The following is an 18958-nucleotide window of genomic DNA, read 5'->3' as shown; positions in this document are numbered from 1 at the left end:
GTAATAAGCTCACACATTACTTATAGGCTGCAGACATGATAAAAATGGCAAAAACCAAATCAGGGATATGAGTTTCAGGCGATGTTGTGTGATAAGTGGCTGTTTATTGCAGGATAGATGCAGCAATTTGTTTCAGACTCTCCTAACATGTATGAATGAATATATTCAATTTCTCATACTGGAGGCAAATTGATGGTAGACAAGAACTTGGTTTGGATCTTTAGGAAAAAACAGGGCCAGATTTGGGGACAAAATTTAGATAAAACAATCAAGTATGTAAGCAACCACTGGCATGGGGAACCTTAAATATGGTGGAGGGCCATAAAACACCTACTTTGCATGCCAGAGGTTTCTAGTTCAATTCTTGGCATCTCCAGGTAGGACTGGGGAGAGACCCCAGTTTGAAACCCTGGAGACCCACTGCCAGTCAGTGTAGACAATACTGAGCTAGATGCACAAATGGTCTAACGCTGTATAAGGCAGCTTCTGATGTCACTAAGTTCCTAGCACTTGTTGTGAGATAGTTGCCTTATAATAATAATCTAGAAATAGAAAATACTGACAGGTTTTAAGGGTTTTTTGTAGATGATCAGATCTGTGGGGTGCTTTGAGTACAAACCTTTTCAGTCTTTTCCCAACCCTTACACAGATGATTTGCCTTTTGCAACCAATCCTACCTACCCACGGACCCCTCAATAAGTTCCTCCTGTCTTTGTTCCATATGTATTCATTGCATTAAATGTTCATACCTGATGAAGAGCCACTGAAACTGTCAAAGGAGGTGGTGGAGCTCCTGCCCAGCCCTTGAGAGCAGTGACGCCAAAGCTTAGGATCCAGGCCAAAGAGTGGCACAGTATGCACCTTCATCCCCAGAATGCAACTTGTCTACTTGTGAGTAAGGGATCTGTTTGTGAGTAAGCATTCAAATAATCCTTCACCGCCAACAGTTGTGGTTAAGGTGTGGTCTTGAAGACCAGAGTATATCAGTCCTTCCTCTTCAGCTTTCCAATTTCTGGAAACAACACAAGTCTCTAGCTCCTAGTTTCTGATACTTGTCTCTCTGCCTTGCTGTGTTGTATCTTACCTAAACTCCTGGTGACATTGACCTTGGATGGATCTTGTTTGGATCTAGGCTGATTCTCTGTGCTTGATGTTAGTTTGTTTGAACTGTGCTGCGTCTGCAACCCTGGTCTCATTGGTAAGTACTTTGGATTGGACTGCCTTTCAAGTCGATCCCGACTTATGGCGACTCTATGAATAGGGTTTTCATGGTAAGCGGTATTCAGAGGGGGTTTACCATTGCCTTCCTCTGAGGCTGAGAGGCAGTGAATGGCCCAATGTCACCCAGTGAGCTTAATGGCTCTGTGTACTTTGGTGAAGGCTTATATCTTTTCTAACTGGAACCATAGCCCCTGAGGGCATCAGCATCCCCTGGAGTGTCACTCTTGATTGGAAGTTCCATAGCCAAACAATATCTGCTGGCAGAACCACAGGGAGTTTGTGGGAGGCTTGTGACCCCGTCACAACCTTGTCTGAACTGTAAAAAATGACACAGGTGGCATGAGGGCAGAGGGCAGGAGCAGCAGGGGCATGGACCAGTGAAGAAACTGATTTTGCCTGTGGTGAGCCAAGGAGAATACAGAAGGTGAGGGGAAGGATCAGTAAAGGGGTGGCGGTGGATGGTCACATTCTAAGGTGGTGTTGGCCAGATTGTCGATGGTAATGGCAGCAGGCCACAGGTAGGGAGGTGATGGACTTACTCAGCATCATAGGACAGGTGGCACCGTTGAGTACCAGCTATTTTCTTTGCCCAGAGGGAGCACCCTTGCTCCTGGGAACAGGCCAATCCCAAATGGTGCCATTGTCACCCAGGGAAGTCTGGGTTGTTCAGGCTAGTTTTTGTCAAGAAGAAGCAAGAGGTGGCAAGGCCTGAGAAGTATTGGGAGCTAGAACCAGGCAAGCTACTTGTAAGAGGGCAAAGTGTAAAGGGGTTGCTGGAGTCCATCAATGCTCACTTCTCTGAAAGAATAACAAGGGGAGGATTTCCCATGTAGGTATTGCCACCCTGGGCTTCTACTGAGAAAAAGGGCAGGATATAATGGACTGAATTCTGTACCCCTACCCCTGCTGAGTTTGGAGAGGAGGGCTTAGGAACAGGAGCTGTGCTGGAGGAGAGATACTGTGAAACCAGTCGTTCTCTCAACTGTTACGACTGTCAGATGCTAGAGGTCTCCACTGGACCTTGAGAAGGTATTGGTCTCCCTTTGCAATTGTCACAGCTTACCAGAAGAATGGGCTACAAGTATTTCAGAGTGGCCAATGAAAGGACATTGTTTATTTATACTCCTTCAATGCTTCTTTGAGAATATACATATAAGACTGAAAGTGGTAGCCCCATATCACACAATCCCCCCTCCCCCTCTGTAATGCAGTTTCCCACTGACCTTTGAAGGGTACAAGATGCTTGTTAACTTTTTCTAAAAAAAAACAGGGCAAACCTATGTATGTGTTCTAAGAAGCAATCCCCACTGTATTCAGTGGAACCAATCAAGGTTAGCACATACAGGATTGTAGGCTTAATTTGGTTGTCATTACACATGTAGAAATGATTACCTTTAGAACCTTTTTGCATAACTTTATAGATGTTTGTAGCATTAGAGGCCTGACTGATTTTCCACCATTATATTCAAGGAAGGGATCCTCAATTTCTCTGACGTGGTTGTGTTGAGGCTATTTTTAGCACCCGCCAAGACGGTGTGATACTCACCTCAATTCCCGAGTGGAAGTGCAAGCTGAGGAGAACCTGATTGACGGCTGGGTATTCGGCCAGTGTCGGAAGGCAGAGCTGGGGTCCCAATCCCGGGGAGCTGGATCCCGGAGAGTTGGGAGAAGAGTATTCGGATGGATGGCAGAGGGAAGGGGGAGGAACTTCCCGCCTTTGGAGCGAAGACGAAACAGAGGAACTGCCAGTGATAAGGTCGCTTAGCAACGGGGAGCCTGAGCCCTCCCTGGACATTCTCACGCCTCCCCCTCTTTCAGGCTCAGAGCAAGAGGGGGAAGAGGGAGGGCTGCTCACAGCCAAAAAGCGGGGAGGCAGTTTACCATCAGCCCCTCCCCTATCCCCCATCCTGGAATCAGAAACTTCAGAAGAGGAGGGGGTGATGCTTCCCTCACCGTGCACACGCAGACAGCTGAAAAGACAGGAGAGAAGGGGGGGAAGGCAGGCAGTACCTGAGGGGCAGTTAAGGAGGAGCGAAAGATTGTGCGCCCGTTTGGCCCCTTCTTAAAGAACAGGCGGGAAGAAGTCCCTTGCTCTGTCAACTTTCTCCCAATGCCGCAGGACCTGTATCCCTGTATTGCTTCATGAGAAAACGCAGTCTTTGTTTGGACATTACCCTAATAAAACACGAATTAACTACAGCCGTTGGTCTGGTTCCTGAGTCACATCCTGGGCCTGACAGCCAGGTACCAAGTAAAGACACACACAACTTCTTGATCAAAAAGTGGCCTCAGTCTCAACACAGGCACAACAGCCTGGCAAGAATGAAGACCCCGTTTATTTGTAACAGTGCCAATATATAGGATTTACAAGCAAAACATCAACAAACAGAATGTAACATAACATACGAGACAAGTAACAGGCCCAAGATACATATCACTGGTTGCGTATCGGATGTCACGATGTCCTTCCTTTGAAATTCGGACCCTTGAGCAATATGTTCTAAGATAAGGTCTGGGAAGAGGGGTTGGTATGACACTTTGGGGGTCATAAAACATGGGAACATTCACACAAGAAAATACATATAGCCCTGAAAGGGGCACTTATCAATAACCTTGTGAGATTTTATTACTACATCTGTAAGGGAGTATCCAGAGAGAATTCAGAAAGCAATACAAGCCTCTGATTATTTACAAGACAGATACATGAGCGTGAGGAAAGTACAAGGCACATGAGAGGTAAAACAGTCAAGGACAGCTGAATGATTATCTTCTAAGACATTGCTAAAACATTGCTGCCGACTGGCAGGCACCTCTGGGGCTAAGTTCCCAGGGGAGGAAACGAAACTTAGAGCGGCTGTTGCCCCCCTCCCTCCTCCGGCCTTAGCAGTGTTGCATCGTGTTCCAACTTTGGTTCACAAAGCTTCCAAGTATCTTTTAGGCCCAGAAAATAGGATTTTACCTAACAGTTGTAAAGTGAGAAGTGTCTTCCTCTGTTCCATATGTCCAGACTCGGAAATGATGGTTTCCTTTCTAGAAGAATGGTGAAAAGCAGTCATCCAAGCAGTGAGCTTTTAAATGGAGCTCTTCAGAGGTGACCATCACCTAAATGGAATATCTGTGTGTTTAGCTCTAGAGTGCAGGCAGCTAGTAAAGACCATGTGATGTGCAGTATAATGCCAAATAAGCTTGTCTCTGCTGGGCCTGTGCACAGTACAAACACTTTGTTATCTGTTGTTTCTAAGAGGATTATGCTTTTGCATGTGCAGGTGATAGCAATATATAGCAAGAGAGCACTTCTTTCTACATTACAGTGGTTGGACTCAGTAGTTTTAAAGTGAACTAAATGCTTGGACAAAGTTGATAAAATAAGCAGTGTCTATCCAGGATTATTCTACATGATGTCCTGTAGGTTTAAAGTAGTCACTTGTCTGGCTTCCTGTGGCAAGCAAGAAGACCTTCCAAGTGATTAGGCAGGGAAATCTCCTTGTGATTTGGGAGAGTGTTCTTTTGCATGCAGAAATTGCTGTGCCTCAAGCAACTTAAGTGTGTGTGTGTGCACAAGTGTGCACACTAGTATTTTTTTTGTGAGTTAGCAACTTTTGTGGGCTTTATACCAGCCTTTCTGTTACACAATAAAGGGAGCTTCTTAGAATCTAAATGGCATGAACCTGACTGCTTGCCTCCCGTTGCTGCTGTAGTACTGTAACTGACAGAAGTGTAGGAGCTCTTTCTTCTTCCGTTCTTTGTTCCTTCTCTCCCAATGATTTTCCATGTTAACAATTTGTTAACACCTCTTCTCCCTGTCTTGTTTTTACACTGCAGGTGCTGCAAAGCAGTAGATGCAATTTTGAAGACACTCTGAAGGCACAAATGGCTTTAGCTGGTTGCCCTGACTCCTTTTTGCACCATCCATACCGAATAGTAAGTTATAACTTAAGTATATTTTAAATGCATGGGATTTAGCTATGATGGTGAAGTCTGTTCACTAAGCTGAGTGCTTGGCTACTGTGTAGGCAATGCACATTGCTTGATGAGTGGTTTACATGAGTGCTCAGTTGGGTGGAAAGTCAAATTAATAACACTTTATAATTGATGCTTCTCTTTAATCCATTAACTGCCCTTTTACCTGAACACCATAGCAATGTTAAATGTGTTTTAGCTAGTGTAGATATGTGGCTAAAATTAATGTGTAAACGAAGAACTTCTAAATGCAAATCTTGCCTCTATGAACTCAGCTAGATCCTAAATACAGGTTCAAATTTAAAAGGAAACCAGAATTTCTCATTATATCAATAAACCACTGTGATTGGATTTTGCTTCCAATTTTAAACAAATTTCAGTTCTTGTGATCTCCGATCTTGGAGATTTATGGTATGTTCTAGTTTGCCAGATGGTTTAGGTCTGGCTTGCATTTTATTTAATATTGGAACTCTCTCCTCTTCTCCTTCAGCTTCTGCTGTTCTTCCAGCTCCTGTATTACTCATTGCTGTTGTTCTTCCAGCGTTCTGTCTAAGAACTCTTCATCCTCTTAAATTCTTGAGTGTGACCACCTGCTGCTCCAGACCTCTCACTTTGCCTTCCAACAGTGCAACCACCTTGCACTTGTTGCACGTGTACACTATGTTGTTCTCAGGCAAGAAAACAAACATTGCACATACCTGCAGGTCACCATCACTAGAGTGTCCTTCCTATCCATAGTCTGTACTGCCTTTTGTTTCAATCTTTCTACTTGTATTGGAATAGCCTGTGTTTGTCCTGTCCTCCTTGAAGGTTAACAGGAGAGTCCCACTGGTATATAACGTGTGTATCCTCTAGGCCAGGTGAGGCAGCTTCCTCTGCTCTGCTCAGTTAGGAGTAAGGAAACAGAATGAAACTCCCAGCACACATAGTTGCTGATAGCTTCCACTTAAGCTGCTATGGAGCCCTTCAGCCTTTCCACCTACCCAGCTGAACACCACCACAAATTATGACCAACAGATGGCTTTGGAATGCCATACTATTGCACATAACTATTTCAAGCCTATTACATATTTGTTAGGCAGAACATTTCCTGTAATGTGATGTATGGTATGTCCAAGTCAAATTTATATTAATAAAGTATGACTGTAAATAGGAGACATGACCATACCTCTTAAAGCAAGTATAATATGAAAAGCATGTGCTATAAACTTCAAGGAAATAATGACTTTTCTGTTCCGCAGCCATACCTTCAAAGCTATATCATATTAATAAAGATTATTGTGTAGAAAGTTAAGTGTGATGATGATCTGCCAAAGCAATATGTAGCATGTGGAAAAAGTAAAAAGATTAAATTGCCTGGCTGTAGAATAGGAATGAGAAAACGTTCTGGCCTGGTGGGCCAGATGTTTACCTCTCCCCCAATAGGCCAACTTTGACAGGCCATCTGTCAATCATCCGATGTGCTGGTGAGTGGAGGGTTCAGTCCTCTTAGCTGCAGATATCTGCTTTCACCAGCATGTTCCCAATGCCATCAGCTGATTGTGCTTTGGGGGAAGTGGCTTTGTAGGCCAGCTTAGACCCTCTGGTGGGCTAAGATTGTCCCACAGGCCAAAGGTTCCCCACCCCTGCTGTGTAAGGTGATGTAAGCTGGGTAACTGTAGAAGAAAACAGATTGGGAGCTGTAGACCTGCTGTACTTTGAGTTTTGTCGTTCAGTTTTTTCAGTTTTAGGAGAAGAAGAATAATTTCTGTTGCATCTTGTGTGAAGCTTAAACATAATAATATGCTACTTCATTGCTGTAATAAATCCAGTTATTCTTGTTGAATACTCTTCAGTGCAGATAAAGACATAATGCAACAGGCATAGATCCTATAGCCACAATTAAGAGAAAAGGAAATTTTGGCAATGTAGTATATACATAGTGCTTATTTTGCCAAACTGCAGGACCAATTTTATAATTGGCATCAACAAAAGAGAAGATTAATGTATTTGAGAGACAGAGAGAGAGAGATGTGGAAATTGTGTCATAAGAATGTCATAGTCCTAGATTGGATAGGAATGAAGAGTACTGAAGGAGATTTGGAGGCAGTAACTGAAACAACAAAAGGCATGCTGCAGCTAGTTCACATCAGAGCAAATTGTCAAGACTAAGAAACTCCAGTCAAGCTGGTGCCTATTAAATATACACAAAATCTTGTCTGGTGCTCAATTAAATGTCAGCACCTCTGGTCTTGCTAACTACAAAAGATATGGCTACAGATGATGTGACTGCTGGTTTGTTGATGGCTAATAAATGAGGAATACAAATTTGGCAGTCCATAATACCAAAGAATGATTAATCACTGCAACTCGCCCACTTTATGATCTACTAAAAACAAAACAAAGAAAAACGACAAACTTTTGCTTCAAAGTACACACAGGACGATGTTAAAAAAAAGTAAAGATTGGTTGTCACATATGTAGAGAGTGAACTGTTTGGGAAACTTTAATAATAGATGCCAGCCTTATGGGCTGCAGAGGACAAACTGTAAAGGGCACTTAGACCCGAATGGAGGCCAGCCAAAGCATAAATTGGCTCGAACTGAGAGCAGCAAAGCTAGCATTACAACACTTCATCCCATCCCTGGATCTGAAGAATGTGATGATTTGAACTGACAACACTACAACCAAAGAACGTATCAATTGTGAGGGAGGCAAAGATAGCAAGTCCTCCAAGTGGAAGCCACCATCTTGCTGTCCTGGGCGGAGAGAAATCTCAAGGTGCTGCTCTCAGTACATGTCCAAAGGACAGACAATGTGTGGGTGGATTGGCTGAGCTGCAGGAAATTAATGCCTGGGGAGAAGGTATTGATAATCCTTGACAAGTTCAATGTCCTCATTGTCAGCTTTAAAGTTACATAAATCTTCTGTTGTCATTACCTTAGTCTTCTTGACGTTCAGCTGTAGTCCTGCTTTTGTGCTTTCCTCTTTAACTTTCATCAACATTCATTTCAAATCATTACTGGTTTCTCCTAATAGTATGGTATTGTCTGCTTATCTTAAATTAGATATTAATAGTCAAGAAATCAGAAGAAGGCTAGGACTGAGGAGGGCAGCTATGAGAGAACTAGTAAAGGTCCTCAAATGCAAAGATGTATCACTGAACGCTAAAGTCAGGAACATCCAGACCATGGTATTCCCAATCTCTATGTATGGATGTGAAAGTTGGGCAGTGAAAAAAATGGATAAGAGAAAAATCAACTCATTTGAAATGTAGTTTTGGAAGAGAGCTTTGTGCATACCATGGACTGCAAGAAAGGCAAATAATTGGGTGTTAGAACAAATTAAACCAGAACTATCACTAGAAGCTAAAATGATGAAACTGAGGTTATCATACTTTGGACACATAATGAGAAGACAGGATTCACTAGAAAAGACAATAACGCTGGGAAAAACAGAAGTGAATAGAAAAAGAGGAAGGCCAAACAAGAGATGGATTGATTCCAGAAGGGAAGCCACAGACCTGAGCTTACAAGATCTGAACAGGGTGATTGATGCTCTTGGAGGTCACTGATTTATAGGGTCGCCATATGTCTTATTTGACTTGAAGGCAGATAACAACAAGGGCCTACCGTATGCCTTTCCTCTGACACCACTGATTGCATGAGTGCTAAAGAAAGTGTGCCAAGAAAGCATCAGTAGTCCTAATAGCTCCCTTTTGGCCCAGGAGATCATGGTTTTTGGAAATTGTTCAACTAACCACCAAACCAACATGGACGCTACCAGCACCTTCTGACATGGGGGCTGATACTTCATTTGGATTCTGACTGGTGTTAGGGTTAAAAATAGATTGGTGAAAACGAAGAGTCATGAAGGGGCAAGACTCCAGTTCCCAGCAATCTTTTCCAAATAGGCGCAGAGCCCCAGCAAATCCTAATCACCAGATTGGGTGACACACACCCCAGTAATATTGATGAAATAATTACTTTATTGATTAACAAAAGAATGATTTATTAGAAGAGACCTCATCATAGGGCTTGCTGCATTTCTTTTGACTGCAAAATGTTATAGTTTCTGTTTTCTTAACCACAAGATGTTCCACTACTTGTTTTTCAACCACAAATTTCTCAATATCTGGATGTATACACCAAAGATACTGTCTTTATACCCTTATACTGGGTTTTAATCACAATTATGAGTCAGTTGTAGATGGTATCTCCTGTCACATTTTCCTTTGTCACGTTTGTCTATAACACATGTCTGAAAACAGCTGTCTGCTTTTTCCTCTTGCAAGCACCTAGTCATTTCTATGAAAGCGCAAAATGCTAAAATCCCCAAATTCCCTAACACTGGCTAAGATTAGCCACCTTGAAGCTGAGCAGTGTTATCTCCTGAAGGCCTGGCTGCCACCTGATGTAGTGGCAACAATGTTAGCCTCAAGAAAACCATCTGCCAAATGCATTTACGAGGGGAAAAGTTGGTTTCATGGTATATGGAGAAGATCCAAGCCTAGAAGGCAGGGCTACCGGAAGTATTGGCCTTTCTGCAAGATGGCTTCAAAATGGAGCTAAAATCAAGGCAGGCATCAGCACTGACATTGGTACTATCTGCATCCTCCTCAGAACCCATAGGGTCTCATCCATATCTGAAACAATTCCTGAGGGGAACAGCACTGTCCAGCCCACTGGTCCAACATAAATTCCTATCTGCACACAGTCTTGACAGCATTACAGTGCCCTCCCTTTGAACCCCTAAAGGATGTCCCACTAAAACCGCTGTCATACAAGGCCCTCTTTTTAGTGGCTATTACTTTGGCAAGATGAGTCTCTGAACTTCGAGCTCTTTCAATTGCCAATAAATCTCTGAATATTTCATAGGTATAGAGTAGTCCTCTGTACAGACCTGCCATTTGTACCAAAAGTGAACTCAGCCTTTCACAGGCAACAAGAGTTAATCCTGCCCACCTTTTGCCCTGAACCTAAACATCCATCTAAGTGTGCATGGCACTCTTTAGACATCCGTAGAGCACTAAAAGTGTTGGTTTCATTTCTCCCTCTCTCCATGGAGCAGAGAGTGTCCTTGGCTATTCTGTCCAGATGACATAGACCTCTCAGAAGTTACCTCCTCCCACAGGGATTGTAGCCCATTCAGCTAGATCAGCAGCGACAAGTGCTGCAATCACTACTAATACCCCTCTGCAAGAGGTCTGCAGGGCAGCAACATGGACTAATCCCTGCTGCTACACTAAAGGTAAAGGTGTCCCCGCACTTGTAGTGTGAGTCGTTTCCGACTCTTAGGGTGACATCTTGCAACGTTTACTAAGCAGACCATATGTAGGGGGTGGCATTGCCAGTTCTGTCCCTGGCCTTTCTTTACCCCCCCAGCACATGCAGGGTACTCATTTTACCGACCACGGATGGATGGAAGGCTGAGTGGACCTCGACCCCTTTTACCGGAGATTCGACTTCCTCCTTCCGTTGGAATTGAACTCTGGCCGTGAGCAGAGCTTCGGCTGCGTTACCGCCGCTTACCACTGTGCTACACTAAGCACTATAAAATAGACATGTTTGTTCCTCAGTGGAGGCCATCATTGGTAGGCAGGTTCTCTACAGGTTCTTTTGGACTAATAATCAGCCAACCCTACCAGGGAATAGGAGGATTGGTTTTAGAACATCCCACTTGGTGGTATCCTAGTGTCACTTGAGAAGGTACTCTTGGTACTCATATGAAAGGTATTTGTGAGGGACACTAGGACACCGCCAAGGGCTACCCTTAGCTGGCTGATCAACCACATACAAAAGGTTAACAGGTGAGGTTCACTTTCAGGAACTCAGGAGAAAGTCCTGCACTGTAACTGCTTTTTCTGTAAACATGTAAGATTCTCATTATGAATATCTGTGTGTGAATGCTTGTCGAAATATTTAATCAAAGCTTAGCCAGAAGGTGAACTGAGGTTCTAGGGGGAGGAGTTTCGCAGAAGCAGCCTGGATGACGACCCACTTGGTGGTTTCTTAGTGCCCCTCAGAAACATCTTTCAGGTGAGTACCAATGGTACCTTTTGAGCTTGTATTGCATATGCTAATTACCAAGTAAATATATAGTTACAACAAGATCATAAGAGGTGTTGTTGCTCCTGAATGTACTTCTGCCTGGAAAGGGGAGCTTGTCTTACCAGTAGTCTGGACAAAGTTATCATCTGGAACTAGTAAGCAGGTGCAAGACAAAATGTAAGATGCACCTGTTTCAAAAATGATTTTTTAAAAATCATCTGCGACACCATCAACTGTTCCAGTCCCATTGCTTTATAATTTCCTTATATTCTTTATGCAAATGATATATTCCATAAACCTCATACAGTCTCATGATTGAACATGATTGTACACAGATAAGCTCTTTGGCAATTAATAAAACAGCCTTTCCCAACCTTTGGGTCCCCAGATGTTGCTGGACTACAACTCCCATTAGCCCCAACCAACATAACCGATGGTCAGGAATTATGGGAACTGTAGTCCATCAACATCTGGGGACCCCGAGGTTGGGAAAAGGTGTAAATAAAACATAATTTTCTGACCATAATGCAGCATTGATAATAGCTCTGGAAGAGAACATTCTTTATTTGCATGGCATTTATAGCATGTGCTGTTCATACCTCTGCTTTAAAGGGTTTCGCTGTGTCTCCTATTTGCAGTCATAACTTTGTCAGTATCAAACCAATTTAGACACTTTGTGCATCAAAATATAGGAAATGATCTGACTAACAGGTATCTGACAGTCTTGAAAAAATAACTACATGGGATGGTTAAAATGGTATGCCTTTCCAAAGGCATGCTTTGGTCATAATTTGTGGGGGGTTTTCACTTGTATTTCATTTGTATTGCTACCCATTCTTCTATTCTGAGCAACCTTGTGAGATAGGTGGTGCTGAGAGATGGTGAGTGGCTTGAGGTCATCCAGTGACCTTCATGGCTGTGTGGGTATTTGAATCCAGTTCTCCCCACTCCTTGCCCAACATAAGTGCTACACTATGTGGGCACTTGTCTGACTAGAACTATAATCATTTTCTTCAAAGATGTAACTTCTGGACTATATCCTAATCATTCTCTTAAAAGTCTCCCCCTACCCAAGCTATCTATGAGACATTTCCTTTGCTTATGTGTGATGCTCAGGATTGTGTATGGAAGCTTACTTTCTTTGTACTTGTTGTCTCCAGCAGTATATGCCTCAAATTTGTCCCCTAAAGGTAGGATGCAAATGTAACTATAATAAATGCTCTGGTGTTGAGAGTAAAAGGATCAAACATTTTATAAAAGGGTCCATTTTCAAAATACTTTTGGAAGTTCATAATCTGATACCTTGGAATTGGCTCATGATTTTTAAAAACCTGACAACGTCAGGCCTGCAATAACTTTACCCTTTTTGATGGATGACCTGAATTGGGAGAGGTACAGAGGGAGAGTGACTCTTAATTGGGAGAAGCTGTACAAGCACTGGACTGGTGCCTTAATGTGGTGATGGACTGGATGAGTACCTGTAAACGGAGTTTGAATTCTGGGAAGATAGAAGTTCTGTGGGTCATTGGTTCCAGTGTCTGGAAGATAGGTCAGTTGCCTGTCCTGGATGGGTTGCACTCCCTCTAAAGTAGCAAGTACTGTGTGTACCTTGGGAACACTCCAGAATACATCTGTCATTGGAGGCCCAAGTAACCTCTGTGGCTAGTAGTGCCTTTTACCAGATTTGCCTGGTACAGCAGCTACAGCCATATCTGCATCAGCATCACTTTACTACTGTAATCCATTCATTAGTTACCTCGAGACTAGATGACTGTAATGCTGTGTAATGCTCTGTATGTGGGGCTGTCCATGGGCCTAGTCCGGAAGTGCAATTTTAGCAAAACAACAAAAATGACATGTTCAACGCATGTTCAAATGGACAGATATGAGACTTTGAGAACTTTGGGAAAGCTTAATGGTTGTGCCTTGCTTGCCCTAGTAAACTAGCCACCACTAGATGGGGAAGTAATATAGGTTAAACTTAGTGGGACTTGCTTCCATGTAGATGCACTAAGGTCAGAGACCAGACAGCCCAATCTCACACTGTATCTCTGTGCAAGGTCAAGGGCCGCCTTCCCCCAGCTCCAAGTTTGGAACCGTGTTGTTCCTTTTCATATTGAAAGATCTCATTTGCCTTTGCCCAACTTTATATCATTTTACCTTTGTTGACCTTGTTTTGTAGTCAGTAGAGCAAACATATTTTCCCTCTGGTTACACAACCTATCATAAATCGTTGGAGGAAATGCTGTATTTAGGTGACAGATTAAGGCCAAGCTGATTTTAAACACACACACAGCTAGTGCTATAACCACAAAGAGTTATAGCATCCCTTGCATCACACCAAGGTGCTCCCATCCTACAATAACATTTTTGTTGTTGTTGTTAATGTGAGCTGATTTTGTGTGTGTTCTTTTTCTTCTCTGTTTTCTTTAATAAATTTGCATTAACCCCCCCCAACCCTTTACTATCACCATGGTTCCAAACAGATTCTCCTTCCCCCACCCCCACCGACCCAGCATGCTTTCTACTTGTAATGGAAGAAAGCTCCCATTGTGAACAATAGGTGGAGGGGGCAATTTCAGTGGAGACCACAACTGGGGAAAAGGGGTTAAAGGCTGCTGTATGGGTTAAAGCAGCTCAACCCCACATTGGCTACTTACTTTTTTAAAAAAGCCCAGCTATGAAAAGACAAACTACATGACAAGTTTCACATCTAGTTTGGCCCTTAGATTGCCAGTTAAAAGCTGGAAGCAGTGTTCTGAAGGTTGATCCTAGTTCTAAGCTGAACAATGTCCTTACTAACTGTTCTGTACAGAGTATATGTTCCTCCTCATAATAGCTGTACTTACTGATCCAGAAATGTCCATGTAATCCATTTGCTGTTCAAACACATTCCCTTGGAAACTGTCTAATCTTGTGGGGATAAAAAACACACACCCTTTTCTCTTTTTTGGTGTTTTCAGGAGACCTTTCCAAAACACTGTCTCTTTGGTTTCAAAAATAATGCAGCATTGAGACTTGGCAGCATTTATCTTGTGTTCCTGGAAGTTCAGATTGGAGTCCCAGAATTTCTCAGAAAAAAGGGATGACTTACTGTGTGTGCATTCCTGTTCTTATGCAATCAGGAATTGCAGCAGTAATCAGGCACAGTCACTTGAACACTTTTCAGAAGGAGGAAATGAACATTATAACAGTGATGTAAGCAGTGACTCTTACTCTAGAGCTCATGAAGTTACTAAAAGAATCTTGGGGGAGGAAAGTTTAAAGTTCAGTTCTTCTGTTGCTTCCTCCCCATCCCCCCACATTGCTGACACAAGCAGCAGGAGTAAATGCATTGAGTTATCTGCTTAGATGTGAATAACAAGTACTTTCATGTAAAAAAGAATACTCATTTAGTTGGAAAGTAAAAGAGGGGAATTCCAGACTTTAGCCCCATCTGCATTATACATTTAAAGCCCTATTATTAAATTTCAAATAGTCATGGCTTATCCCAAAGAATCTCCGGAGCTGTAGTTTAAGGGTGCTGAAAGTTGGTAGAAGACCTTGTTCCCCTCATAGAGCTACAATTTACAAAGTTCTCTGGAAAGAGGGATAGATTGTTAAATTACTCTGGGAATTGTAGTTCTGGGAGGGGAATAGGGGTCTCTTCTGGAAAATGCCAAGTTGAGTGAGGAGGGGCCATAGGAGGTGAGGTGGAGTTCATTATTGTCATATTGTTTTATATCTTAATTATTTTATTAGATAGGCAGGGCCACATCATCATCCCCCCAAGTTTTGCACCATTAGTTGTGAGTGTGTGTTTGTGTCTGGAAGACTAGCCTTTAATTCTTTTTTAATTTTTCTTATCCTTCGCAATCCAGCAGTTATTTTCCAAAGCAACTCTATGCTTTCTCCTTCCATAATAATAGTTAACTTTGGGGTGTCAGCTGTCTGTCTTTTTGTGTTTGTGTGAACTCAGCCACCACACCCAATAATAATTAATAATTATTATTTTCCAATTATTCCTAAGCAGTCCTTTCTCCTTCCCATCCTGTTACTGTCTGCCAGTGCCAGAGCTGAGCTGTGTCTTAGCTGTGACTGTTATAGAACAAAATAATATTGCACCCAACTATCTGAGAAAGAATACCTGCCTAAGATCTACTGGCTGTCAGTTTCACAGCTGAGCTGTAGTTACCCACTGACTTTCACATACGCTATGTTGCTATGAAGCTAAACTACCTCAATATGTTTTTACGTCTGTGTCAATAATACTGAGCTAAACTACTACCTCATTGGATTCTTCTTGTAAGAGTTACCTTAGATACTGACTCTTGTCATAAGAACATGAGAGCCACCGTTATTGTTAAGTCCATTATCATTAATATCCTTACTTAAAAGAAGGATTTTTCTTCTTCTGTTCCCCTGCTTGTATGCCAATGCCGGGGGAGGGAGGGGTTGGGGTTAGGAGTGAAGGTCTCTAGGGTTGAGTTGGACACCCATATAAGATCTTTAATATTTTTTCATTTTTTGATAAAATGGTGTAATGGCTTTCTATTGTGTTACACATTCATTGAAATACATGTATGCCATACCTTTGGATTTATAACTTTAAAATCTAATCAAATGACTCTTAATAAAAAATAAGAGCTGGCTGGATCAGGCCAGTTGTCATGAGCCCCATGGAGAACTCTTGGCAGAGTGGCTTTGGCGAGGTGGAGGACTGAGATCCAAGAAAAGGTCCCTGTGGTCTGCGGGAGGTGTGGGGTTTGAGGAAAACCTCTACCTCTGAGCAGCAGACTGTCAGACCAAGCCAGCACGACAGGCATCCGTTCCCTTGCTAGAGCATTTGCCACCTTCCGATCCACCTCATAGCTGAGACATGCTAGCTAAGCAGTAGGAGCACTCGGAGTGGAGCCACTGGACCAGTTGGTGAGGCGTATCTGCTCCCATTACCAAGGACATGGTATCAGATGCATAGATGTGAACTGGTTGAGCCCAGTATTCAGCCTACCTGTTTGAGTGCCTGCTTGCTTGCTCAGTCCCAATCCAAGTTCTGCATTAAAAGAAACAAGAAAAAACTTCCTAATGTTACTGTGTCTGACACCATGGGGATTAACCAGGACAGTGGTGGCCCATCTAGTCCAGCATGCTGTTGTTGCAATGACCAGCCAGATGTCTATGACCAACTTCATCGACTCCACTGGCTGTCAATTTGTTTTTGGGCCCAATTCAAAGTGCTGGTTCTGACCTTTAAAGCCCTAACCGGCCTTGGATCAATGTACCTGAGGGACTGCTTACGCCCATATGTACCTGCCCAGGATTTAAGATCATCTGCCTCTGGTCTCCTGCGTGCCTGGAGTGAAAGATGTTAGATTGACAGGCACGTGGGAGAGAGCTTTTTCAGCTGTGGCCCCCAAGCTCTGGAATACCCTACCCCAAGAAGTTCGCTCTGCTCCCTCTCTGTTGGTTTTCCGGAGACTTCTGAAAACGATCCAGAGAGCCTTTCAGAGGGACTGAAGGTAGAGCCTGACACTGATTTTATTCCTTCTGCATTAAATTTTATCTTTTAATCCCTTTAGTACCAATCCCTATGTGTGTGTGTGTGTGTGTGTAGCTAGATAGATAGTATTTTATGTATTTTAATTATATTTTATGTATTTTAATTTATTTTACTGTTTTTTGATTTTACTGTTTACAATGTTATTATGTACATGTTTGATTATATTTTTGTAAGCCGCCCTGAGTGCCCTATTATAGGGTAGAAGGGCGGGATAGAAATATTTTAAATAAATACATAAATAAATATGAGAAGCCCACAAGCAGGACCTGAGTGTATGAGCACTCCCTTCCCTTGCGGTTTCCACCAACTGGTATTCAGAAGCACTCTGCCTCTGTCTGTGGAACAATAGGTCAAAAATATAACTGAGTTAAACTACTACCTCAATGGATGCTGCTTATCTATCTTAGCTACTGCTATTATGCAAAATACTAATTTATATATATATATATTACATATGTTATTACAGCAGTAATAATGACAGAACAAACGAAAAGTGATACATAACACTGTAATGTAATGGCTTCGTATAGTCTCAGAATCAAACCATGTAATCACTCATGTCCTTTCAGTTCTTTTTAGGAGTCATCCTATAAGTCCAGGCCAGAGATGTCCATGTGTTGTTGATGGTTTGCAGTTATTTTCTTTCTTGTAAACAAACTCAATAAAACTAATCCAGATTTCATAGAACTTGTCTGCCTCAGATCCTTTCCTTAATGTTCTCTATTTGAGTCAATTTTTCCATTTGTGCTAACTTCCACACCCTCCTGATACCAACATTGAAGTAAATTGGGTTCAAGAACCTTCTAATTTTTGGCAGTAACCAACCTTACAGCTGTCAAGTGGAAAGTCACAAATTCCTTATGTAATGCTGCTTTAGAGGGACCATTAAATATCAGTAATAGGATTTAATGTGGATCTAGCTTTAATGATTGCTCAGTGATTGTATTGACTTCCTGGTATGCAGCACTCTAAAATGAAGCTATGTGTGCATAGGCCACCATATATAAAAGAAGGTGCCTCTCCACCATCCCTCCAGCACAACAGTGAGAATGTATTGCTTATTCTGCTTAAAGTGTGCGGGAAGAGGTACTAGTGAAATACCAGCTTTTAAGGCATTCTCTCTGACTCTAGCAGACACAGACTTAAATGGTTCTTTTTTCAACATTTCTGTCCACAAATTATTTATTTATTCTATCCCTCCCTTCTACCCTATAATAGGGCACTCAGGGCGACTTATCAATAAAATCGAACATGTACATAATAAAAATTGTACACAATAAAGCACAAAAACATTAAAATAAATTAAAATACATAAAATGCAATTAAATACATGAAATACAACACACACACACACACACACACACACACATAGGGAGTGGCACTGAAGGGACCACAGAGGTAAAAATTAACATAAAAGGCATAAAGTCAGTGTCAGGCTGTACCCTCAGTCCTTCCCAAAGGCTCTGCGGAACAAGATCATTTTCAGAAGTCTCCGGAAAACCATCAGGGAGGGAGCAGAGCAAGCTTCTTGGGGTAGGGTATTCCAAAGCTTGGGGGCCACAGCTGAAAAGGCTCTCTCCCGTGTGCCTGTCAGTCTAACGTCTTTCATTCCAGGCACGCAGAGGAGACCCAAGGCAGATGATCTTAAATCCCGGGGACGTACTTATAGGTGTAAATGGTCCCTCACACTCATCCAAAACTGTTAGGGCTTTAAAGTTCAGAACCAGCACGTTGAATTGGGTCTGGAAACAAATTGGGAGCCAGTGGAGTCAACCCTATCCAGAATAGGTTGCAACCTTGTCCCTGGCACAGTTTTCCCTTGACCAGCAACACTTCCATCTTGTCTGGATTAAGTTTCAGTTTGTTAGCCCACATCCAGCCCTTCACAGCCTCCAGGCACTGGTTTAGGATGAGCACTGCCTCCCTATGATCAGGTGGTAGGGAGAGATAGAGCTGAGTGTCATCAGCATATTGATGACATTGTACTCCAAATCTCCGTATGAACTCTCACAGCGGTTTCATATAAATGTTAAAGAGCATGGGAGACACAATGGAACCCTGTGGTACCCCATAGGCCAATGGCCAGGGGGTTGAGCAGTAGTCTCCCAGCACCACTTTCTGGGTCCTGTCCATCAGGTAGGACCAGAGCCACTGTCAAACAGTGTCTCCCAATCCCATCCCAGTTAGTGGCCCAGAAAGATATCGTGGT

The 18958-nt window shown here is 42.6% G+C and overlaps 1 protein-coding gene across 3 annotated transcripts in view; it reads left to right on the top strand.

Annotated features, from left to right (window-relative positions):
• Positions 1–18958, top strand: part of GRB10 (growth factor receptor bound protein 10) — a 267426-nt gene that overhangs the window by 54308 nt on the left and 194160 nt on the right. For all 3 annotated transcript variants that reach the window (XM_061590044.1, XM_061590042.1, XM_061590043.1), the window contains exon 2: positions 5044–5142. In XM_061590044.1, the coding sequence (XP_061446028.1) occupies positions 5092–5142 (51 nt within the window). In that variant the 5' untranslated portion in view covers positions 5044–5091. The remainder of the gene's footprint in view (positions 1–5043; positions 5143–18958) is intronic.

This window comes from Rhineura floridana, chromosome 11 (genome assembly GCF_030035675.1).
Source record: "Rhineura floridana isolate rRhiFlo1 chromosome 11, rRhiFlo1.hap2, whole genome shotgun sequence".
Taxonomy (NCBI): Eukaryota; Metazoa; Chordata; class Lepidosauria; order Squamata; family Rhineuridae; genus Rhineura; species Rhineura floridana.
Note: the sequence above shows the minus strand (reverse complement) of the source record. Positions and strands in the feature narration are given on the sequence as shown.